This window comes from Candida tropicalis (genome assembly GCF_000006335.3).
Source record: "Candida tropicalis MYA-3404 genomic scaffold supercont3.7, whole genome shotgun sequence".
Taxonomy (NCBI): Eukaryota; Fungi; Ascomycota; class Pichiomycetes; order Serinales; family Debaryomycetaceae; genus Candida; species Candida tropicalis.
In genome coordinates, this window is record NW_003020059.1 from 397,642 (window position 1) to 422,724 (window position 25,083).

The window sequence follows — 25,083 nt, forward strand, 5'->3', positions numbered from 1 at the left end:
ATCATCTCCGCAAATTGCCCCACTATTCAAATGTGTAGCTGTGATATAAAAAGAAAAAATCTCCAACAAATTTTATTTTTCCGTTTTCTTTTCACGTTCATTTTGCCAATGATAATTTAATAAATAGTAATACAAATCACAAGATTAAATACATAAACTCCAATTTCCTGATTCTTGATAACTATTTTCTTTTCTCCTGTTACTTCTTTTTTTTATATTACTTTCTACCTTTTTCTTTCAAACAGCGTTCTTAATTTGTATACCTTGGTGTGACTATGGCTAAATCTTATAAATTACCAAAACCGTCAAAAATCGCACCCATTATCAGAGGTAAGACCTCGGCTAAAACAAAAGGAAGTACACAACCACCAGAGTCGCCACCAGCCTCAGCTAAAATTACAGCACCTCAATTGGAACCAGTAGAACCTACTTCTGATAGTGAAATACCATCCACCAAAGTTTCAGTTCGTAGAACAAGTACTACTTCTTCAAAGACAATTACTGATGATTCCATAAGTGCCACTTCAACCGACCAAATGAAATCTTCAACAAACGAAGCTGAAATACCAAACCCAAAACCAGAGTCAGTTGTTGCACCAATGACAAAACCAGTTGAAGATGACAAATTGGAAGATCACACTAAATTAGAAACTGCCGAGTCTTATATCAACGTTCAAAAGGAAGCAGCAATACCAGGAGAAACAAAATCAGTAGTTTCCTCCAAAACTGCTTCAGTTCTTGAATACACTCCATTGTCAGAAATTTCAGGAGGTGTTAAGAAAGTTGTTGATGGATTTCATACTGGTAAGACTCATCCATTGGAATTTAGATTGAAACAGTTGAGAAATTTGTATTTTGCCATGAAAGACAACCAAGAAGCTATCTGTGAAGCATTGGCTAAAGATTTCCATCGTGCTCCATCAGAAACAAGAAATTATGAATTAGTCACTGGGTTAAATGAATTGTTGTATACGATGACACAACTTCACAAATGGAGCAAGCCATTACCTGTAGATGCATTGCCAATAAACTTGAAGACAAATCCAGTATACATTGAAAGAATTCCAGTTGGTACAGTTTTGGTAATTTCTGCTTTCAATTACCCATTTTTTGTTTCTGTTTCACCTATTGCAGGTGCTATTGCTGCTGGTAATTCTGTTGTTTTCAAACCATCTGAGTTGACACCACATTTCACTAAATTATTCACTGAATTGTTAACCAAAGCATTAGATCCAGAGATATTTTACGTTGTCAACGGGGCAGTTTCTGAAACCACTGAATTGTTGAATCAAAAATTTGACAAGATTGTCTACACTGGAAGTGACATAGTTGGTAAAATAATTGCTAAAAAAGCAGCTGAAACTTTAACTCCAGTAATTTTAGAACTTGGAGGGAAATCACCTGCTTTTGTTTTGGATGATGTTTCTGATAAAGATTTACCTGTTATTGCTAGAAGAATTGCCTGGGGAAGATATGCTAATGCTGGTCAAACTTGTATTGGTGTTGATTATGTGTTAGTTGCCGAATCTAAACACGAAAAATTCATTCAAGCTTTGAGGAATGTAATCGAGAATGAGTTCTTTCCTAATATTGATCAAAATAGTAATTTCACTCATATGATTCATGAAAGAGCATTCTTGAAAATGAAGAAAATTCTTGACACTACAGCTGGAGAGATTATCATTGGAGGTAAATTGGATTCCGAATCCAACTATGTTTCACCAACGGTTATTGACAATGCTAGTTGGGATGATTCCTCTATGAAAGAAGAAATATTTGGTCCAATTTTACCAATTATTACTTACACCGATCTTAAACAAGCATGTAATGAAGTTATATCCCATCATGATACTCCATTAGCTCAATATATTTTCACTAGTGGATCAACATCTAGAAAGTACAATTCCCAAATCAATACAATTTCTACAATGATTAGATCTGGTGGATTGGTGATTAATGACGTATTGATGCACATTTCACTTCATAATGCACCATTTGGAGGAGTTGGTAAATCAGGATATGGTGCATATCATGGTGAATTCTCATATAGAGCATTCACTCATGAAAGAACAGTGCTTGAACAACATTTATGGAATGATTGGATTATCAACTCAAGATATCCTCCTTATTCAAATAAGAAAGAAAGATTAGTAGCTAGTTCTCAAAGTAATTATGGTGGTAGAGTTTGGTTTGGACGTAAAGGTGATGTTAGAATTGAAGGTCCAACAACTTTCTTCTCTGCTTGGACTAATGTTCTTGGGGTTGCAGCTGTTGTACGTGACTTTATTGGTGCTTCTATGTAGAGTCAGTTAGTCTTTGGTTTCTTAATTACTTCAATAAAAAAAAAAAGCAATTCTAAGTTTATTGATTCTGTATTGTAGGAAACACTCACAATGTAGTAATAGGCACTTTCAACTATAATAACCACTGGGCAATTTAATTTGCATTCTCGAATGAATGATTACATGTAATTGATCTTTCATTGGTTATGAAGCATCCCAAATCATAACAACTGTTACTACTAGAAGCAAACATTATGCTGCCACATTTTACTAAAAGCGTTACTACAATAAACCCAATTAACATACTCACATCAGTAGCGTCATTATTAACACTTATTACAATATGAACTTGCGCCTCTTGATTCAATCTAGATTACCGAAACTTCCATTATCACAACTCTAAGGGTTTCAAAAAAAAGAAGATAAGAACAAACAGTATCGGAATGGAATTATAACAATGTGGCTTGTTAAACTATTCTATTACTCATATACATTCAAAATCATCAATATTTTCAACTTTATCCGCTTTACTATAGTAAACTAGAGTCGTGTGTTTACCGGTAGCTATGATGCATTAAACTTACAGTGCAAAAAAATATTCTCAATTTGATTGCGCAAATCACATCATCGGTTGAAGATAGCCACCACAGTTTTATTTTTTTTTTTTTGGTTAGTATTATTATTCGGGTTTTCTTTGTGATTAATTGGATTCGTTAATGTGTGTTATTGTTTATCGGCAATTCAAATGGACAAAACAATTTCGACCTGAAATTATGTGATTAATTGTTTGCTTAATGTTACTGATTATGAGTTGAATTATGCCTGTGATCCACATTCATTAATGTGGAAGATGAAATAAGATATTTTTGGGAAATAGAGATGCCTATAAAATTAAGTCAATATGCCCAGAGATTAAAGATGTAGCTTTTATTTTTTTTTCTTGACAATACCAAGAAATCATTAACTCAACAAGAGATCTTACAAGATAACTATGGCTATTGACGAAATACCTGAAACTAAGAATGGATCATATGGTCCAGAAAGAAATTCAATTGATTCATCATCAGATGAACAAAATAGTAATTCACCATTAACTAAAGATTTTATTGGTACCAAAGTTTCATATGTTGAATCTGGTTCTAGTTTAGAATCTGAAGAATTTTTAAAGAATCCATTTTTAGATCCAAAAGTAGAAGAATATTATCGTGCATTATACGAAGAATCTAAATATGAAAGTTATCTGGCATTTGATCCTCAATTTGAATGGACTAAAGAAGAAGAAAAGAAAGTAGTTAAAAAGATCAATATTAGGGTTGCTTTGACTGCTTGTATTTTATTTGTTGGATTACAAGTTGATCGTGGTAATATGGCCCAAGCTGTTCTGGATAATTTATTAGAAGATTTAGGTATGACTACAAATGATTATAATACTGGTAATACAATTTTCTATGTTTGTTTCTTATTGGCTGAAATTCCTTCTCAATTGATTTCTAAAGCTTTAGGTCCTGATATTTTTGTTCCTACTCAAATGGTTGCTTGGAGTATTGTAGCCATGTGTCAAGCAGCATTAAGTGGGAAGGCATCTTTTTATGTCACCAGAGCTTTGATTGGTATTTTAGAAGGTGGTTTTATTGCTGATTTAGTATTATGGTTAAGTTATTTTTTCACCAGTAAGGAGTTACCCGTTAGATTATCTTGGTTTTGGACCACTTTATCATTAGTTCAAATTGGTACTTCATTGTTAGCCTTTGGTATTTTACGTATGAGAGATGTTGCGGGAATGGAAGGCTGGAGATGGTTGTTCTTACTTGAAGGTATATTCACTTTATTAATTGGTATTTCCGGATTTTATCTTATGGTTCCATCAGCTGTGCAGACCAAGAATTGGATGCATCCAAAAGGATGGTTTACTGAACGTGAGGAGAAAATTGTTGTTAATCGAATTCTTCGTGATGATCCAAATAAAGGATCAATGCACAATCGTCAAGCTATTACCCCTGTTGCACTTTGGAAAAGTTTGATAGATTATAATCTTTGGCCAGTTTATGCTATTGGACTTGTTGCATATATTGGTACTAGTACTTTCACTTCTTATTTTACTTTGCTTAACAGACAACTCGGATTTTCAACTTTCGACACTAACTTGTTAAGTATTCCACCAGCTGTACTTCATATTATTTTCTTGTTACTTATCACTTGGTTTTCTGAGAAAATCAATGAACGTTCATTTGTGGCATTGATTGCTCCACTTTATTCAATTCCATTAATTGCTATTATTAGATGGTGGCCAGGAGCTGGTAAACAAATCTGGTCTACTTATGTTTTGAATATGTTATATTTGGGTCAACCTTATATTCATGCAATTTGTGTTTCTTGGGTATCTAGAAATTCGAATCATGTTCGAACCAGATCAATTTCATCAGCAGTATACAATATGTTTGTTCAATTGGGTTCAATTATTGCCCTGAATATTTATAGGAAAGATGATTTACCTTTATATCACCGTGGGAACATGCAATTGTTTGTTATAGCTGTGATTTTAGTGCCAATATTACTTTTAACAAAGGCATATTATGTCTGGCAAAATAAGAGAAGAGATAAAGTTTGGAATAGTATGTCTGAAGAAGAAAAGCATGCATATAGAAATACCACTAAGGATGAAGGGTCAAAGAGATTGGATTTTAGATTTGCTCATTGATTAATCGTAAGAAATATTTATTTCAGTTATCAATTTAAAGATTACTTATCAAATCTAAGTAGAATCCATAACTTTGTTTTTTTATTTTATTTTTACTATTTAACTTTCAATTATTGTCGTAGTTTTTTTTGGTTTGTTTAGTTTATTTGATATTTAGAATAATACAAGTTATATAAATGAAATAAGTTTTTGTAATCCCCTATGTACATCCCATTTTTAATTCCACTCCTCCCTTTTTCTAATCAACTCAATTTCTTATCTATGTTGTCAACTTATTTGAATCTCGTTAGTTCAGGTTGAACAACATATGGCGGTTGCACAGTTAAGCCACCACAGTGCGAAATCTGTTGCAATTTTGTTTTAATTTTCGCAGCATTCATTGTTCAACAAACAATAAGAATCCACAGAGGCGTATAATTTACAGTTTTTTAATCACAACTTTGTTAGGACTGACTTTTATTTCCCTGAGTGTATTGATGTATTCACTAGTTTTGCTCGTTTACCAAGAAATTAAGAAGATAGTATTTTGGTAAAATATCAATATTAATTCAACTCTGAGGCGATTTACCATAGAGCTTATTAATCAAAAATTATCCAAATGGGAGATAATGTGAATTACCAAGAAAAAAGTTGGAAAAAACATGAAAGTACTACCACATGTGTGGATTAGGAATTATGGAGACCTGGATTAACAATTAAAGGTTCACAGGGAATGCCAAATCGTATATAAAGAGGATACCATTCGTCTTGGAATACAACATGAATGATATCTTAAGAAAAAACAAAACACACGAATAAACAATAATAAACAATATGAGTACTGATATTATCAACAGTAACAAAGAGCCTACCAAAGTTGAAGATTCAAAACCTATAAGATCTAGACCATCCGATGACAGTAAAAACAAGTTTGATATAAACACTCAATCAGATAATGATTTGTCATCCCTTGAAAGTGATCAATTAGCTAAAAACCCATTTTTGGATCCTAAAGTTGCTGAATATTATGGTAATTTATATAAATCAAGTAACTATGAAAGTTATTCTGCATTTGATCCTCATTTTGAATGGACTAAAGAAGAAGAGAAGAAAGTTGTTAAAAAAATTAATATTAGAGTTGCTTTAACTGCTTGTATTTTATTTGTTAGTTTACAAGTTCCAAGAGGTAATCTTAGTCATGCAGTACTGGATAATTTATTGGATGATTTAAATTTAACTACAAATGATTATAATTTAGGTAATACCATCTTTAGAGTTTCATTCTTATTAGCTGAAATTCCTTCACAATTGATTTCTAAAGCTTTAGGTCCAGATATTTTTATCCCAGTACAAATTTGTGCTTGGAGTATTGTCGCAATGTGTCAATCTGCATTAAGTGGTAAAACTTCATTTTTAATTTGTCGTGTATTAATTGGTGCTATTGAAGGTGGGTTTATTGCTGATTTGGTATTATGGTTAAGTTATTTTTTCACTAGTTCTGAATTACCTGTTAGATTATCTTGGTTCTGGACTACATTGTCTTTAGTACAAGTAGGTACTTCATTATTAGCATTTGGTGTTTTACGCATGAGAGGACTCGCAGGTATGGCTGGTTGGAGATGGTTATTTTTACTTGAAGGGATTTTCACTTTAATCATTGGTGTTGCAGGATTCTATCTTATGGTTCCATCAGCAGTTCAAACTAAAAATTGGATGCATCCAAAGGGGTGGTTTACTGAACGTGAAGAGAAAATTGTTGTCAATAGAGTTTTAAGAGATGATCCAACCAAGGGATCAATGAACAACAGACAAGGGTTGACAGTTAAACAAATCATTCAAAGTTTTCAAGATGTTGATATTTTCCCAATTATGGCAATTGGACTCATTGCTTATATTGGTACTGGTACTTTTGGATCTTATTTTGTATTATTGACACGTCAAATTGGATTTTCAACATTTGATACGAATCTTTTAATGATTCCACCTCAAGTATTACATATTGTTTTCTTATTACTTATTACTTGGTTTTCAGAATATGTCGGTGAGAAAAGTTTTGTTTGTTTAATTGCACCATTTTATGCAGCCATTGTCATGGGTGTTATTAGATGGTGGCCAGGAAGTGGTAGGGAGATTTGGCCAACTTATATTTTAAATATGTTATATTCTGGTCAACCTTATATCCATGCTATTTGTGTTGCTTGGGTTTCAAGAAATTCCAATGGGGTAAGAACAAGATCTATAAGTTCTGCTTTATACAACATGTCTGTTCAATTGGGAAATATTATTGCTCAAAATATTTACAGACAAGATGATTTACCATTATACCGTAGAGGTAATACCCAATTGTTTATTTTGGAATTGGCTACAATTCCTGTGATTTTGCTTGCTAAGGCTTATTATGTGTTCAAAAATAGAAGAAGAGATAAAATCTGGAACGCTATGACTGAAGAAGAGAAAGAGGATTATAGGAATAACACCAAAGATGAAGGAACAAGAAGAAAAGATTTCAGATTTGCTCATTGATGTGTATGCAATGAGACAGTATAGTGGGCACAAGTTGTTCCAGTTGTGATATACACTGAAGGTTGTACAAGTGTTTGATTCCGTAGTCAGTTGTGATTTTACTATTAACGGTTCTTTACATAGAACTTATTTGTAGTAATAAATTAGATGTATTATAATAATACCAAATGAATATAGAATTATGTTAGAGAATTAGTTATATTGATAGCTATATAAAAGTAGCACATAAAATGTGTAGAATAAAGGGGGAAGTCGTCCATTTAAATAGTGGACGCTAATAACCAACGATTTACAACCAAATGTAAATTGGTCGTGTAATTACTAAGATCAAACACAACTCCGTCACGTGATAGAATATCACGCGCATTTTCTTAATTTGTATTGTAATTGATGTTTAGCCCCACTGTGTAAAAGTGCGAGGGGATATCGGAGTTAACGTCATACTGGACCAAAAGTATATTGGACATATTACAACGATTATTCGTTGTTTTACTCACACTAGGGTGAATAGTGGTTTTCTATACTTTAACTGGATCACATAACCACAATATTGTTGTTTGTTGGTTGCCATTGCTTTCAAACTAATTCCCACCACCACCATTACCACCACCACCACGACACGCTGTCCCCGTACCGACAGGAAGAAAAAAAAAAAATTCAGTCTGCGTTGTCCAAACGAAAACCAAAACAGAAAGTTGTCTGTTTGTTATCCTAATTTACATCAACTACCAATCGAATATTTCGATCACTTGTCAAGGTCTTTATAAACAACATTCATCTGGTTATCATCCTCAAAGTGAGTGACATAGATCAATTATTTAATTATTCATCAATATCTACAATAGATCACACATTCTATATCAGATGAAGTGTTAAAACAAAAATACAGAATTTCATACCTCCCGTTTTATTTTTTTAAAAAATCCATATATCAATAAATCAACCATCTTATCGTTTTTATTTTTGTTATTAAATCATGAGTCGAATAAATTCAGAAGAATCATCTGGTGTATCAACTAGAGAATCATTTGAAATTGAAGAACCTCATGAATCCATGTTGCAATCATCATCAAATACCAACAACAACGGTAAGAATAGTAATAAAAACTATAAATCAAAAACCATAGAATCTATAATTTATATATCAGGATGGTATTTTTTTTCATTATCTATATCAATTTATAATAAATGGATGTTTGGATCAGGATTAGATTTCAAATTTCCAATTATAATTACATCATTTCATCAATTATGTTTATTTATATTGAGTAGTCTGTTGTTATATTTCAATCCAAATTTAAGACCATGTCATAATAATTCATCAATGATTCCAGTTCGAAATTTAAAAAGTTTTTTCAATAGTCTTCTGATGGATTTTAATATTTATTTAAGACAAATATTTCCTTGTTCAATTGCAAGTGCTGGAGATATTGGTTTAAGTAATGTTTCAATATCAATGATTACTTTATCATTATATACAATGTTGAAAACTTCCTCATTGATGTTTGTTTTAATTTTTGGATTATTATTTAAGTTGGAAAAATTCAATTGGAGATTGATTGTAATTGTGATGATTATGACCGTTTCAGTAGTTATGATGACGGATAAACCAGATGAAGAATTAAATCAAGAAAATAATTCATCAATGGGTATAATTATGGTTATTTCAGCATCAATGTTGAGTGGATTAAGATGGTCTTTTACTCAAATTTTACTTAAAAAAAATTCATATACTCCAAATTCAATAAGTACTATATTTTATGTATCACCGGGAATGTGTTTAATTTTATTCTTTTTAGGTTTAATAATTGAAGGCTGGGGTAATTTCACAAGTAGTCAAATTTGGATAACCAAAGGATTATTTACAACTATTTTATTATTAATCATTCCAGGTATATTGGCATTTATGATGACTTTATGTGAATTTAAATTATTAACAGTTGCTCAAGTAATTACATTATCAGTAGCTGGGATTTTCAAAGAATTATTGACCATTATTTTGAGTTCTATTATATTTGGTGATAAATTAAGCTTTATAAATGTTTTGGGTTTATTATTGACTTTTGCTGATATTTTATGGTATAATTATTATAGATATTTTGAAAATGAAGATATAAAGAATAAATCACGAGGAGATTTAGAAAGGTGAGATATGAATTACATTATTAATATTATTAATATTATTATTATTATCACTGTCATGATGAAAAATCTATATAGATCTTTATTATCGTCTCCTTAATATACATATAGTTTGTTTTTGCAATTATCTTATAGGAATACAACTAATAGCAAACCTAAAGTCATTATAGTTGATATTAATTTATTATGTAATTGAAGTCCACCAATATCAATAATTACAGAATCTTGATATTTACCAATTTGTCCATTACTTGAAGTACCAGCAGCAGTGGCATTCATAGCACTTGTGGTTATTGAATTTGCATTTCCACTTCCATCACCAGTAATATAAATAGAACCACCACTAACAATAGCACCACTAAATCTAGCAGGAATATGTAATATTACACTTTCTCCACTAACTCTACTAGCTTGTGAATAACTTAATGTTACATCTCCATAATCACTATTTGATTCAGGTGTATAGGTAGTCGCAAATGGAATTGATCCTGAGGAAATATATCCAATTGATCTATTAGTTCTTGTTGAATTACGTCTTGTACCACTCTGTGTTGAACTCATTGTTTGATTGTATAAAATTGAATTATAATCTTCTAAATCTTCTTTATCAACTTGTAAAAATTTATTCAGATTAGCTAATCCAATAGTACCACCTTCGTTATCAACAACTAAATAAATATATTTCAAAAATGGTAATCCAAGACTATTATATCCAGATACTGAACTTGGAAGAACTTTTAATAAACAGGCTTTATCACCACTTTCAAAATTTAAAGATGATCCTTCATATACTGCATCAGTGATTAATTCACTTATTGGGACATTGACAGTAAGATTACCAATTTGGAATTGTATAGTTGCTTTCACATCAAGTAATGGTTGACATTTAACCAACCATCTAGCCAATTGACCAGAATAATATGCGTTTGTTTGTATGGCAATATTAACAATTATATCCAAAGGTAAATAAAAATATGACGATCTTGAATCAATTAAAACTGGTAATCCGCCACTATCAGATTTAACAGATACACTTTGACCAGAATTTAAATTAGCCACCAAGAGTTCCTCAATTTCAATAACTGGTAAAGTTAATTCAATTAAATCTTGATTTGATGTTTGTTGAGATGCATTGAATCGAAAACCACGATGGGCAATCATATCAAATTGATATAAATCACCAACAAAATACTTTGTATTAACAGCACCAGGTATTAATTGAGCAATGGCATTTTCTTGATCGGTATCATTGTTAAACCATAATGAATAACCAGGAGAATCAATGATATCAAGATTTGTTAAAGCATATAAAAACCCACTTCCTTTTGGAGTTCCTGCTAATCCAATACCGCCAAGTAATACATTAGAATCATTAGCATCTAAAAAGGTCACATTTGGTAAAACAAAATAATCCCCATTAGTTAAATTAAATTCTATATCATCAGTAACAAATTCACCCTCAGCACTAGCAGCATTCATATAAGGAATTCTATAACTTTGATTATTAACCGCAGCAATCGCATTAGTAGCTGGAGGCATATTACTTTCAAGTGAAGAGTACAAACCAAAATATCCACAATTTGAAGTATATTCAGGTGCATCAGTTATTTGTGAAGGTAATTCCCCGGTGGTATAAGTATAGTCCATTGACGAAAGTTGTGAATTTATCCAATTATCAACACTATTACAATCCAAGAAATTTTCATTATTCATTACCCAAATCTCGGGTTGAATCAAATCTAATCGTAAACCAATTTCTTGATCATTTCCAAATTTGAAATTTGCATTATAAAAAATATCATCTGTTGGTACTGTAAATAATAATTTGAATAAAGATTTATCTTCATCATTTTCTGTTGTTTTAGATGCAGCTTGGCTTGTTAAAAATAGATCCAGTCTCGTACTTGATGTCACAGTTTGAGTTTGTTGCGATGTTGTTGTTTGTCTTTGTAAAGTGACTTGAACAAGATCATCGGTTGTTGTTACTTGAGTAGTGTCTCTCCGTGTATCTCTAGTCTGAGTAGTCGGTGCTACAGCAATAGCAGTAGCTGAACTTGTGGTGTCTATGGTTGTACCTGATTGAACTCCAGGATTATTAATTATTGTTGATGTATTTATTGTGTCATCATCATCATCATCAGCTAAAACGACTTTGGACCATAATGATATTACTAGTAGGCATAGTTGTATTTTCTTCATTCCTTGTTATGTTATTAGTAAGTATAAGAAAGGGGGAAAGAGAGCGAAACAGGAAGGGATAGAGTCTTGGTGGTTGAATATAAACGATAATATGGGCTTATTTCTATTTTTAATGTGCATTAATATAAAAACAAAAAAAAAAAAAATTTCCAATCACCCAATTTTCGCTTTTTCCGTTTCCCGCTATTTCTGTTAGTTCGTGTGAAACACAATAATTGCCCACCGTTGACAACCAAATGCAAAATCTGGTCTGGGGTAGTGTACGACAATCAATTTTACCGATATACACGCAAACTTAAATTGTTTAAAAATTTAAACTTTCAATGACATCATCATCATCACCATCATCACTATCAAAGGAATAAAAGCTCACCATTACTGTTCATATACTAACCATATCTGGACGGAGCGTATATATGTTAAACAACGGTTGATCCGGTATATTTTGAATTCATTATTACATCCAAAAACCCTTTGGTATTTACCCATTTTTACTATTTCCTAACTCCGCTATTTTTATTTTCTCATTGATTGCCATATATATTTCTAAGCCCCCGAATCATCAACTGTTGCCCCCACAAATCAAACCATACGATATTTGATTGAATTGATCTCGGCTATGTGAATTTGTATATCATGTTGCACAGTTCACATTATGGTAATTACTTGGGATTTTTGAATTCAAAATCAATGGTGACTATATTCTTACCGTTATTAGTGAAGTAATGTGATACTCTTCCAATACTTTTCAAGCATTGCTCAACTTGACTAAATGTACCTAATGAATAATTAACCTGAATGAATAATTTTATGGTTATGAAATCTTGATTCTCCCTTTTAAATAATTGATTTAATTTATTTGAAAGTAGATTTAATTTTTTGATTAATTTGTCTAACATAGTGAATGATAAATTAACTTGATAATTATTAAATTTTCGAATATGTATCATCATAGATTCATCAATATGTGATATTTCAAACCCTGGGAGTTGTTCATATTTCTTGACTATCTTATAATCTCTTCTGTCTTCATAATCATCTTCATCGGTGGTTTTTAAAACGAATAAACTATGTTTATATAGATAATATTTTGTACTTTGTGTAAAATCAGGGAATAATTCTAATGACTTTATAGTTGAAACCTCAAGATATTTATAAATTTCAAATAAAATTTCATCTGGTAGATCACTGATATGTGTCATTTCTATCCCTCTTCTAACCCACAAGATATATCTGTGTATCGTACCTTTATCGTTGACTCGTTTTTTTTAGTGCAGTGTCCTTAAATGGGCCGCAGATAAGAGGATGGATGATTTAGTTTTTTTCTATTTGGAGATATACAAAAAAAAAGAAAAATATTCGGACGTGAGCTACGTAATTAACCTTTGCTAAAAGAAAAAACAAACAATGTAATCATAATATCGATAAGTTTACAAATTGTTGATACTATAATCATATATCAAACATTCAATAATCCAACCATTGTAATAACCCATAAAATTCATTAGTTGTTGTTGTTGTTATAATAAGTAAGACATATCACGTGATAACACACAAGATGCGGCGTGTCCATAAATTACCCCATTAGTACACCTGGTTGTGTAGTAATTTGCAGCGACAAGAAAAAAAAAATTTGGTTGTAATTGTTGGGTGTCAAGAAAATTATTTAGCACTACCTATGGCTGTGTGCGAAAAAAAAAAAAGAGTACGTGTACTGGCTGCCAAGTTTTTTTTTTTTTTTCTTAAGAATAAAACCTACAGATGACAAGAATATAAAATAATAGAAGATGAATAAGAATAAAGATGGTTGAGTAACAAGACGAAGAAGAAGAAGAAGAAGAAGAAGAAGAATTGAGAAATAAGGATGTATGATTTTTTTTTTTCTTTCTTTATTTTATCTTATTGATTCTTAATATTTATATATTTATTTAATATCCCCATCATGAACTCATTTTCAATTTTCAATTTTGAATATTAAATACTTTATCCTACCCTTATATTAATTTATCTTACAAAAACAATGATATTATCAGAATCACAATCAATAAGCAAAAGATTATTCAACTATGAGTATAGGTATCGTGATGATTGGTGGCGATGGAGATGGTTGTTATGGTTACTAATATTAATCCCAATAATTGGTTTATTACTCTTGATGCTTTGGAGAAGAAGAAAACAAAATAGAAAAGCTGTCACTTATACTACTACTACTCAATTACCTCCACCAAATGGGGTTTATTATCAACAAACGTATATTCCTCCAAGTGTTCCTCAAACTACTCAACAACAGCAAGGTTATTACGGTTATCAACCGGAACAGAATGGTAATTATGATTATGTAAGACCCCAGGGCCCACCACCAGCTCATACAAAATTTTAATATATATTTATATCTATATTTGCGATGATCTTAGTCATAAATTGTTGGTTGTGTAATCATTGACTCTTGCTAACCACAAAAACAATACTTAATATTCAATATACACTCACAAACACACAAAAAGAAGACGTATTAATATACATTTGGAACATACATACGATTAATTTTGTTTATTATTAGACACCAGCATAGATCTGTTTAACCGAATCGGTTATTGATTGTTCAAGAGGAATATAATCAATCCCAAGAACATCTTTAGTACTACTATCATCAATTTTATGTATACGTTTCATATTTTCTTCATCTCTTTTTAAATCTCCATCAGGTACTTTACAATTTGGAAATTTTTCATTTATTATGTGAGCAATCTTATCACTTGAAAACCCCCCAGCGACTAAAAGTAATCGTTTATTTGAAGTCTCATCATTTTCAAGTGCCAATACATGAGCTTTAGCAACGTCTCTTACATCAACATAATCTCCCCATAATTCAGGTATTGGATCATCCTTTGATAAATTTGCAATTGAATTAATCTTCTCTGCTGTAGTTGCCATATTTGCCGTATCAGTAAATTCATAAGCTTGTGGTCCAAATACATAAACTGGGTTTATAACAGTAAGTTTATAAAATGTATAATTCTCTTTTTTGTAATTCCATGCTGCTAATTCAGCAAATTTTTTTGATCCATAATAAATTTTACCAGGATCTAAACTTTCTTCCCAAGTAATTGGATTCCAATCATTCTCAGTATACGTTTTATTTGGATCAAATAATGAACCAAATCCAGCAACGGAAACGATTGAAGAAGTAACTACAACTTTTCTTACTTGAGTTCCATGATATTGAATAGATTGTAAAGTATTATGAGTTGCATCAACTGCTTTTTGCAACATTTCTTCATTATTACCTCCATCTGGATTAAACTGATATGGTGTCGCAGTATGAATAAAATATCTAACTTCTTGATGTCTTTGTAATGCTTCAGCAAATGCAGCTTTTGCAGTGATATCAGGAACAACTTCATAAGTGAAATGCAATGGTCCAATAAGTCGAGTTAATGCTTGTCCTTTAGCTTCTGATATAACTGATCCTACTACATTATATCCTTTTTCAATTAATTGTTTGATTATATGTTGAGCAATATAACCAGAAGCTCCAGATACAAAAACTGATGTACGGTGTTGATACAGCATTGTTTGTTTAGTAAGTTGAGAAATGTAGAAAGTTCAAGTCTTGAAGCAAATGAGAGATCCTAGTATTTATATATATATATATATATATCTGCTGTTAGTGACCATAAACTAGCTTGCAGGGATGCTGCAAATCGATGTTGCAAAGACCAATGCAACTTTATGTTATTCGATGTTGGTATTACTTCCTCCCGATACAAGTCATACTCTGTTCTATGTAGCGGTTATAATCGCGGGTTTATTGTCGGCATGATTGTTTTTGTTTTTCGTTTTTGTCGTGGAATGCAGCGCCAACCACAATTCCTCGTAACCTCATCCTGGAGTTTGGTGTCCAAAAGAGAAAAAAAATAATTCAAGAACGTGTGCTTGGTTGCAAATCAGCCATACAAAGTTAAAATTAATCAATTATCAAAGTAATTGATCTTCGATTACGGCTATAAGATCTACAGCTGGTATAAATCAAATACGGAGACGTGTTATTATAAATATATATTGTATATCATTATCGATATATATATTTTTTTTTTCGTTTGTTTGTATAATATCAAGTAAAGAAAACAACATCACATTTACAATTCACCGGATTCATCAATGGTGATCTTCTTAGAAGTAGCACCAGAACCAGAACCAAAAGATTCAAATCTTTTTTAACAACATCGAAACCATCAGTGACTTCACCGAAAACAAACGTGTTTACCATCTAACCATGGACATGGGACAGTGGTAATGAAAAATTGAGATCCATTGGTGTTTGGACCAGCATTGGCCATGGACAATAAACCTGGTCTATCGTGTCTCTTGGCAAAGTTTTCATCAGCAAATTTGGTACCGTAAATACTCTTACCACCAGTACCGTTAAAGTTGGTGAAATCACCACCTTGTAACATGAATTGTGGGATAACTCTGTGGAAAATGGAGCTCTTGTAACCGAAACCTTTTTCACCGGTACATAAAGCTCTGAAGTTTTCAGCGGTCTTTGGGACAACATCGTTGTACAATTTGAAGGAAATTCTTCCTAATTTTTGGCCATCGGCGGAGACATCGAAGTAGACGTTAGACATTTTTTTTTAGATTAAACAATTGAGTGAATGAATTGGAGTATCTATTGAACTAGGCAATTGAACTTAAAAGGAAAAGAAAGAAAAAAAAAAAGGAAAAGGAAAAAAAAAAAAAAGTGAAAAAAAAAAATGAAAGAAGGGGCAATTTATATTTCAAATTGAATTCGTTGAAATTTTTTTTTTTTCTCTTTCTTCTTTCGGTCAGTGTTCATTATTTTGTTGGCCATACTTGTTGCACGCAACGGGGGTGAGAGAGGAAAGAGGCAAAAAAAAAAACGTCCAGACACTGTCTTTTTTTTTCAAATTGCCTGCATAATGCCCCCATAATGAAACAGGGTCGTGTACTGACTGCTAAATAGAACGTTTTAGAAGCTTTTGCATTTGGTCACGTGAAAATGGTGTCATTTTTGTGAGATCTCCACTCCTTACTTCTTTTTCTTTGCCCCCTTGATTGTCATAATAAGGTCTGATCTTTTACAAATTGGTGTCTCATGATTGACAATTGTTCAATGGTAGGTAAAGCTATGTTCTTTGTATCTTTGTTGTATTTTTTTTTTTTGTCTGAAGATTTGTCCAATATTTATTTGATGCGAGATTGGTAAATATTAACTAATGACAGTACTCCGACAGTAGAGTAGTTCTTCAGTTTGTGACATCATTTGGGGAGGAATTTGATTCCAGATTCATTTAGGGCATTACTGAAAAGCATTCAGAAGATGCTTTTTGCTTTCACTCCATTTTCACGAGGATATGAAAATTATAAAAAGGGGTTCACGTTAGGTTTAAATAATTGAAAGCTTATCATCATAATGAAGAATTTAAACGTTCATTCGGTATTACCCGAAAGCCACAGTATCAGCAACAACCCCAATTTTTTTTTTTCTTTCTCTCTCTCTCACTCCAATTCTCTCCGCCCACAATGATTCACCAAAAGAATTTGGTTGTACTTTAACAGTTTTTCTACCTCTTCTTCTTCTTCTTCTCCCAAATAGCCAAACTAATCAACGATATATCTATTCATCGACAATGTCATTTAAAGAAGGTTCTAAATTCCCAGAAGGTGTTGAATTCACCTATATTCCAATTCAATTAGAAGATTTAACTTTAATTGATCCAACAAAATGTCAATCCACAACCACTTTGAAAATTGATGATATCTTGACTAAATTATCTCAATCTGATGAATCTTCTAAGCTTGTTTTTGTCTCTGTACCAGGTGCCTTCACTCCAACTTGTACAGAATCACATGTTCCTGGGATATTAGAAAATTTGGACAAATTGAAAAGTAAAAATGTTGGTGCTATTGTTGTTCTTGCTGTGAATGATGCATTTGTAGTTAATGCCTGGGGTAAAATATTAATTAAAGAATACGTTAAACAATCAAACAATATCCCAGAAATTTATTTTGCTAGTGATGGTGGATTTAGTGGTAAATATGATTTGGCAGCTGATAGAGGTGGGGTTTTTAGAAATAAAAGATATGCAGCTATTGTTGATTCAAAATCTAGAGATGTTTCTTATTTAGGTGTTGAAACTGAAAGAGGTGTTCATGTCTCTGGTGTTGATGCTCTTTTAGCTAAATTGTGAAAAGTTGCACAGGGTTATGATCTATAAATGTACATTAAAATTAAAATGATAAATTGAGTGTGTGGGTGTCGCCTAAACCAACATAGTAAAACTTAAATAAGCTCTTAGTATAAATGGTTTGAATGTACCTTGGGCTCAAACAAGATTGGTTTGTAATGACTACTACAATGTTTGACAGAACATTTGAGACCATGTGAATACCATTCAGAATTTTTATAAAAATTTGTACAGATTTCTCCTTAAAATTATCAAACACCACTGTCAACTGATAGCGTACCACAAGTGATTTGTGTTTTACTTTTGATTATTCATACTACCATACAAGTATACCCACATGATCTATAATATCCTTACAACAATCATTGCATTGATTATAATTACAAACAATTAAACTCAGATACAATCGTATCATGATACATAAATCCGAGCAACGTCTAAACCAAAAATTTCGTATATCTCCCAAGAAAGAAAAGAAAAAAAAAAAACATGTACCCATCGGATCTGTCAGTTCTGTATGTCATTATAATCTCTACTGTTCTACATGGTCACTGACTTGCCCTCGATCTTACTGCTAGATCTAGTCTTATCTGCTATTATCCCGAACTGACTGGTTATCTCAATAATTTTGTGCGTCCAATTTAAGAGTTTGCTGTGTTTGGAAATTTGCAAACGAGCAAACCGGAAAAGGAATTTTATGTACATTTTTGTTTTTGTTAGTGATAATCGATCACAGTGCAAAAAGACAGAAAACAAAAAAAAAAAGCAAACGGGACAACAAGTGCGAACAACAACAAAAAACAGAAAAAGTAGTTTCCTAAATTTGATGAAATTTCCCGTTGATATATTCCAATCTATTCCCACCCCGTTTTATTCATTATCTTACAACCAATTTTAATTATTGCAATAGATCCATAATATCTTTCCATCACCAATTATGCTGTTAAAGAACAAAGATCCGAGTTCATTGTTGAATATCCAGCATGATTTTATTATGAATAAGATAAAGCTGGTTCAGCAATCAGGTCAGTTGTACAATTTAATTATTGACGACAAAATTGAAGCCGTACTATATAATGTCATTAAGAAAGAACAATTATTACGTATCGTGGCCTCCATTGAAAAAATTGATGCAAAGAGAAGACAAAGTACTTTTATGACTGCAATTTATTTGCTTGAAGTTGATATCTATAATTTAAAATGCATTCTTGGTGATGTTACAACCAAAAAATATAAAAATGGTATTGCATTATTTCCAAGTTATCAAAAGGATCACAAGACTGAAAATTTCTGGATAAACAAGTTCTGGAACCAACCAAATGTTTTAAACTATTTTAATGAGAATATTGAGTTTTTCAATACAAATTATTTTCCTTTAGAGACAAGAGTATTTTTGGTAGACAATTCGACATCAAATTCCATGCCTATTTATTATAATCCAAATTGTATTGAATATATTACACCTCAAATTCAAATGGTTGCCAATGCATTGTTGAATTTAGTGGTATCCATGGAAGAATACCCCTTGATTCGTTTTTATCATCCTCAAGAAGGTGAATATGATGCAAAAAGATTACCCGAATTAATTGCCGATGCCTTCCAAACAAAATTAGATGATTATTGTCGATTAAATCAAAACTATCCACCACCATCTGTGGCAAACAAACCAAGAGCAATATTGTTGATTACTGATCGAACTATGGATTTATATGCTCCTTTGTTGCATGAATTCACTTATCAAGCCATGGCGTATGATATTGTGGAAAGTTTGGAAAGAACTGGTAAATACAAGTACAAATCAGAAAATGAAAAGGGTGAAATTAGTGATGTGGAGGCTAGTTTGGAAAATGAAAATGACGAAGATTGGGTTAATTTAAGACATTTACACATTATAGAAAGTTCTGAGTTGATTTTTAACAAGATTAGTGATTTAATCAAGAATAATCCATTGATGGTTGATAGATCAAAAGCTACAACATCATCGGATTTGATGCATATTGTTGCTCATTTGAAAGGATTTGATGAAGAAAGATCTCAAATTGAAACTTCATAAAACATTGATTGACGAAATGTTTGGATATCAATTCATCACGTAAATTGGCAGAATTTGCTGCTGATTTCGAACAAACATGTTGTGCTGAAGGAGTCAGTTTTGAAGGAGAAAGAAATAAGCATTTGCATGATGATTTGATTATTTTATTAGCAAGACATGATTTGCATATAAATGACAAGATGAGACTAGTGTTGATTTATGCCTTCTATCGTGGAGGGTTGATACGTCAGGATTTTGAAAAATTGATTCGATTCATTGGGGTTAACGATAAGTATATCACTGGATTGGTTGAAAAGTGCTTTAATAATGTCGAAAAATTAGGATTCCAGGTGTTTAAACAACAAGTCAAGGATAAACCTTTCCATAAGGAAATGTACCATGTAATTAATAATGAAGGTACTTATAACACATCAAGATACACTCCGGGGGTTAAAAGGATCATGCAGAATGCAGGTAAATATTCATTGGACAGAGATTGGTTCCCTTATTTCAGAGATCAACCATTAGATGAAGATTTACCTACTACCAATACTCGTATGGCATCAACTGGGGACATTAAGGATACACAATCAAGCGGATCATTGAGGAATACAAGAATAAAGGCCTCTTGGGCTTCGGCATCATCCAGAAACACGATGACACTAGCATCTGCAGCTAAATCCAAACAACGTGTCTTTTGTTATGTTGCTGGAGGGATGACATATAGTGAGATGAGATCTATTTATGAATTGACCTCTAGCATGAATAAAGAATTCTACATCGGATCTGAATGTATTTTAAAACCAAGAGATTTCTTAATTGGATTACAAAGTATTGATAAAAGTAAAAACCCTGCCAATTTGAATTTGAATATTACCAAAGAATTAGAAAAATCTAATGATCCTCCAATGCATGTATTCCAAGATGGTATGCCAAAACCAAGTGTTGCCTCTGCAGCGGCACCAGGAGGAATAGGATCAAACCAACCGCAAAATCAATTTAATCAACAAATCCAACAACAACAACAAATGTATCTGAATGCTCATCAAACTAATGGGAGTCATCATAATGGAGGAGGTAATGTCCCATCTCATTATCAAAAGAGACAAAGTAAAGCATATAGTGAAAACAGTATGCAATCTACACCATCTTCTGAAACAAAGGAGAAAAAGAAGAGTAAACTCAAAAGATTATTCAAAAGTTAAAGTTTGTACAATGTGTTTATTTTATCGTTATTTGCTTAATACATTTGTCTCTAATTACTACTTGTTATTACTGTAGCGTATGGCTGTGTCCGTGATTATGAATCTCATGCACAATCAATTAATGTCATACAGCTGACTATGATTGTTACCAGCAGACAAAGATTGCGATTGTAGATAATGTAATACCCGTGCTTCCTTTACTGATTGCACATTTACCCAAATGATACTATGTGATATGTGTATAGAATCCTCTCTTTCTCTGTTTATTGCTACACCACTTTATAGCAGTAAAATTATGAGATTTGTTCATCTTTTCTATTCTCTTGATTAAGTCTATAGAAGTAAATAGAAGAGTTTATAATTTAAAATTGACTTACATTAAACCATGTGTATCAGCCGGGGGCCCTCCACGATGTCAAATGTGGAAGTGGTGGGAAGAACCAAATGATGAAGGGTTGGCTCCTCCCCTCCACTTACCACCTCTCCTAATTAAAAGGAGAGGGTCGAACTGGGCCCACTTGTGTAAGTGGGGCCGACTCAGCCCGACCATGGCCCTCTTCTTGAGTTGCCATATCGCGTCCCCCTACTGACCCAAGGGGGGTAGATAGAGGATGAACCAGGAGGGAACGGGACTGGTCGACGGTCCTCTACCTGGTCCTCTACAAGTAGTGGTTTGTAATAAACCACCACTACTACTCATCGGGATATTCTACTAGCCTATCCCGATGAGTAGCTTTTAAAGATAGTGATGACCAGCCACTATCTTTTGAAGAACCTTCACTAATCAACATCGCCCCCTTCTTGTATATGTTGATCCCTTTTACAAGGTTCAAGATAACATGTGTTCCCAAGTTGCTATCTTATTTGGAAGGTTCTTCTTATGTTTGTGCATCATACTAAAGGAGCTATAAGTTGTTGACTTTGTTTACAATGACTTAACCAAGTGACACAAGCAAGAACTAGTGGGAAACAAATAACAACAACGGATGGAGAACACATAACCTTTGATTTTTGGTAAACTTGTTATGGATATAATGGATTGTAGTTCCTTATACAGAAGTTAGAATTTGCAGCCATGAATAAAACACATCAATTGATACTTACTTGATCTAAAGGATATCATATATAACTGATTGATACTAATTGTTTATAAAACAAAAAGGAAAAACAAAAAGAAAGTATTGTAAAAAAGTTTTTATTTTTGCAAAGTTATTTTTTTGTCCTTTTATAGTTGAGTTTTTTTGGGGTATTTGTGTAGATATTTTTTGTTATGCTTTATATGTTCAGTGCTACCAAATGCGGAGGAAAATTAAACAATTGTGGAGAGTGTACACTTAACAACAATTATGTGGCTTGCCAATTTCTCAATTCAGCAATCACCTCTTTTACATAAAAATTACTATAAAGCTACGGTAGTTTCACAGGTTTCAAATTAATTTGGTAACTATGTTTTGCATTCATATAATTTTTGAGTATTAAATACATTTAAAATCGACTTTTTTTAAAGGGACTAGCTTTCACAAATTAACAACAAACAATCATTGCTCAATATTTCCGTCTAGCTTTCCAACCAATTTTGCTAATAAATATCAATCACTTTTTATTTTTGATAAAACAAATTTACCTTTTGTGGTGATAATAGAAGGTGTCAAAAAGTTATAGATGAGATGGTGAATATCAGAAGTAACACGCACATGAAGTTGCACCAATTTGTCAGCAAATTGCACGGATATAATAATTAAAGTCCGAAGCCAAATTGGGTAATAATCCGCGCAGGTCTATATTACCACGCGTATATTTTTTAACTTCTTCCGCTGTTTTGTCACATGTACACGCATCTCGCTGCGTGGCAGACTCAATTTTTTTTTTCTTTGATGCCTTACCCATTGATTGTGGTTATCGTTAAGTGAAAAAAAAAAAATGAAATTAAATTACATTACATTATCATTAAACTACAAGGAATCATCTGTCTCACTCCAAGTTTTGTTTGACTATTTGATTTTTGAATTGTACTTGGTTTGATCATTACATTAGTAAAAGATGGAACAAGTTGAGGTTTTATCATCATCATCTTCCTACTTATCAGGAGGTTGGAATTTATTAAATCCTGTGCTATCTTTGAAATCCCCTATTTCTGAAACTACTACTGATGATAGTATGTTTATTAATTCTAACAATGTGACTAGTAATACTCTTGTTTCTCAATGGTTAGGATGTCATACTAAGAAGGAAAGTTGGGGTCCATTATCTTCAATTTATAATGATTTAACTCCATGTTTTTTACAAGGGGTATTATTTGGTATATCAGCAATATTAATGATTGTCTGTGGATCATATCAGATTTATTATTTGAGAAATAAAAAAATTTCCATAGCTAATAGAATCAATTATTCATTTTATGTTAAATTGTTGTTAGTTCTTATTCAATTAATTTTCCAAATCGGATTGGTTTTGCATTATCCATCTGGAACTGGTATTATTTATTCGTCTTTGATATTGAATTCCGTTGCAACTTTTATCGCTTTAGGCGTTCATTATTTAGAACAATTCAAATCAACTATTCCAAATGGTGTGTTGTTATTTTATTGGTTGTTTCAAATATTGATGAATTTGGGAAGAATTGCTAATCTTTACTTGAGAAATAAAATCGATTCTGATTTTTCTACTTTGGTAATCTTATCCACTGTTAATGCATTTATCATCTTGGTTATTGAAATTGCTATTCCTATGAAATCAATTGATTATTATCAAAGAATTGCCAATGAATCCCCTTATGACCGTGCTAATATTTTCTCGAGAATTACATTTGATTGGATGGGTGGATTAATGAAAAAAGGTTATCACAAGTATTTAACTGAAGAGGATTTGCCACCATTACCTAGAGATTTGAAAGCCAGTAAGACTAGTAAGAAATTCGATCATTATTGGTATAGTCAACCAGCCCAAAAGAAATCCATCCCTTGGGCAATTGCTCGTGCATTTGGAGGACAATTTTTAATGGGTGGTGTATTTAAAGGAGCTCAAGATGCTTTGGCATTTGTTCAACCCCAATTGTTACGTTTGTTGATTAAATTTGTCAATGATTATTCTCAATCAGTTAAACAAGGCGAACCAATCCCTCTTACTCGTGGGTTATTAATTGCTGTTTCCATGTTTATTGTTTCTGTCGTTCAAACTGCATTTTTACATCAATATTTCCAAAGAGCATTTGATTTAGGTATGAAAATCAAATCATCCTTGACTTCTGTTGTGTACAACAAATCTTTGGTTTTATCAAATGAAGCTAGACAAGAATCTTCCACCGGTGATATTGTTAATTTAATGTCTGTTGATGTTCAAAGGTTACAAGATTTGGTTCAAAATTTACAAATCATTTGGTCTGGACCTTTCCAAATTATCTTGTGTTTGTATTCCTTACATTCATTACTTGGAAATGCTATGTGGGCTGGTGTCGCCATTATGATCATTATGATTCCTTTAAATGCCGTTATTGCCAAAACTCAAAGAAGATTACAAAAAACCCAAATGAAATACAAAGATGAAAGATCAAGATTAATTAATGAAATTTTAAACAATATCAAGTCCTTGAAATTATATGCTTGGGAAAAACCATTCTTGAAACAATTAAACCATGTTAGAAATGATAAAGAATTGAGAAATTTGAGAAAAATGGGTGTTTTTGTTGCATTCACCAATTTCACTTGGAATTTAGCTCCATTTTTGGTTAGTTGTTAAAAAATTTGCTGTTTTTGTCTTGACTTCAAAGAAAAGTTTATCAAGAAGATTTAGTATTCCCAGCATTGTCTTTGTT

The 25,083-nt window shown here is 32.1% G+C and overlaps 13 protein-coding genes across 13 annotated transcripts; 9 read left to right on the forward strand and 4 right to left on the reverse strand. All coding sequences in view use genetic code 12, as the record gives it.

Annotated features, from left to right (window-relative positions):
- Positions 1-275: 275 nt before the first annotated feature.
- Positions 276-2,303, forward strand: CTRG_05010 (uncharacterized protein; the record flags this gene model as incomplete). The annotated part of the gene is made up of 1 exon (XM_002550666.1): positions 276-2,303. One exon carries the CDS (start codon positions 276-278, stop codon positions 2,301-2,303), a length of 2,028 nt encoding a protein of 675 aa, XP_002550712.1.
- A 970-nt stretch (positions 2,304-3,273) lies between these two features.
- Positions 3,274-4,980, forward strand: CTRG_05011 (uncharacterized protein; the record flags this gene model as incomplete). The annotated part of the gene is made up of 1 exon (XM_002550667.1): positions 3,274-4,980. One exon carries the CDS (start codon positions 3,274-3,276, stop codon positions 4,978-4,980), a length of 1,707 nt encoding a protein of 568 aa, XP_002550713.1.
- Positions 4,981-5,793: 813 nt separating this feature from the next.
- CTRG_05012 (uncharacterized protein) lies at positions 5,794-7,482 on the forward strand (the record flags this gene model as incomplete). Its single annotated transcript, XM_002550668.1, has 1 exon — positions 5,794-7,482. One exon carries the CDS (start codon positions 5,794-5,796, stop codon positions 7,480-7,482), a length of 1,689 nt encoding a protein of 562 aa, XP_002550714.1.
- Positions 7,483-8,458: 976 nt separating this feature from the next.
- CTRG_05013 (uncharacterized protein) lies at positions 8,459-9,631 on the forward strand (the record flags this gene model as incomplete). Its single annotated transcript, XM_002550669.1, has 1 exon — positions 8,459-9,631. The coding sequence occupies one exon, from the start codon at positions 8,459-8,461 to the stop codon at positions 9,629-9,631; it is 1,173 nt and encodes a 390-aa protein (XP_002550715.1).
- Positions 9,632-9,753: 122 nt separating this feature from the next.
- YPS7 (putative aspartic endopeptidase) lies at positions 9,754-11,823 on the reverse strand (the record flags this gene model as incomplete). The annotated part of the gene is made up of 1 exon (XM_002550670.1): positions 9,754-11,823. One exon carries the CDS (start codon positions 11,821-11,823, stop codon positions 9,754-9,756), a length of 2,070 nt encoding a protein of 689 aa, XP_002550716.1.
- Positions 11,824-12,485: 662 nt separating this feature from the next.
- Positions 12,486-13,025, reverse strand: CTRG_05015 (uncharacterized protein; the record flags this gene model as incomplete). The annotated part of the gene is made up of 1 exon (XM_002550671.1): positions 12,486-13,025. The coding sequence occupies one exon, from the start codon at positions 13,023-13,025 to the stop codon at positions 12,486-12,488; it is 540 nt and encodes a 179-aa protein (XP_002550717.1).
- An 818-nt stretch (positions 13,026-13,843) lies between these two features.
- CTRG_05016 (uncharacterized protein) lies at positions 13,844-14,203 on the forward strand (the record flags this gene model as incomplete). The annotated part of the gene is made up of 1 exon (XM_002550672.1): positions 13,844-14,203. One exon carries the CDS (start codon positions 13,844-13,846, stop codon positions 14,201-14,203), a length of 360 nt encoding a protein of 119 aa, XP_002550718.1.
- A 176-nt stretch (positions 14,204-14,379) lies between these two features.
- CTRG_05017 (uncharacterized protein) lies at positions 14,380-15,396 on the reverse strand (the record flags this gene model as incomplete). Its single annotated transcript, XM_002550673.1, has 1 exon — positions 14,380-15,396. One exon carries the CDS (start codon positions 15,394-15,396, stop codon positions 14,380-14,382), a length of 1,017 nt encoding a protein of 338 aa, XP_002550719.1.
- A 671-nt stretch (positions 15,397-16,067) lies between these two features.
- Positions 16,068-16,454, reverse strand: CYP1 (peptidylprolyl isomerase; the record flags this gene model as incomplete). The annotated part of the gene is made up of 1 exon (XM_002550674.1): positions 16,068-16,454. One exon carries the CDS (start codon positions 16,452-16,454, stop codon positions 16,068-16,070), a length of 387 nt encoding a protein of 128 aa, XP_002550720.1.
- Positions 16,455-17,477: 1,023 nt separating this feature from the next.
- On the forward strand, positions 17,478-18,038 carry AHP2 (Ahp2p; the record flags this gene model as incomplete). Its single annotated transcript, XM_002550675.1, has 1 exon — positions 17,478-18,038. The coding sequence occupies one exon, from the start codon at positions 17,478-17,480 to the stop codon at positions 18,036-18,038; it is 561 nt and encodes a 186-aa protein (XP_002550721.1).
- A 934-nt stretch (positions 18,039-18,972) lies between these two features.
- CTRG_05020 (Sec1 family protein) lies at positions 18,973-20,088 on the forward strand (the record flags this gene model as incomplete). The annotated part of the gene is made up of 1 exon (XM_002550676.1): positions 18,973-20,088. One exon carries the CDS (start codon positions 18,973-18,975, stop codon positions 20,086-20,088), a length of 1,116 nt encoding a protein of 371 aa, XP_002550722.1.
- Positions 20,089-20,267: 179 nt separating this feature from the next.
- On the forward strand, positions 20,268-21,272 carry CTRG_05021 (uncharacterized protein; the record flags this gene model as incomplete). Its single annotated transcript, XM_002550677.1, has 1 exon — positions 20,268-21,272. The coding sequence occupies one exon, from the start codon at positions 20,268-20,270 to the stop codon at positions 21,270-21,272; it is 1,005 nt and encodes a 334-aa protein (XP_002550723.1).
- Positions 21,273-23,312: 2,040 nt separating this feature from the next.
- CTRG_05022 (metal resistance protein YCF1) lies at positions 23,313-25,007 on the forward strand (the record flags this gene model as incomplete). The annotated part of the gene is made up of 1 exon (XM_002550678.1): positions 23,313-25,007. One exon carries the CDS (start codon positions 23,313-23,315, stop codon positions 25,005-25,007), a length of 1,695 nt encoding a protein of 564 aa, XP_002550724.1.
- Positions 25,008-25,083: the final 76 nt, after the last annotated feature.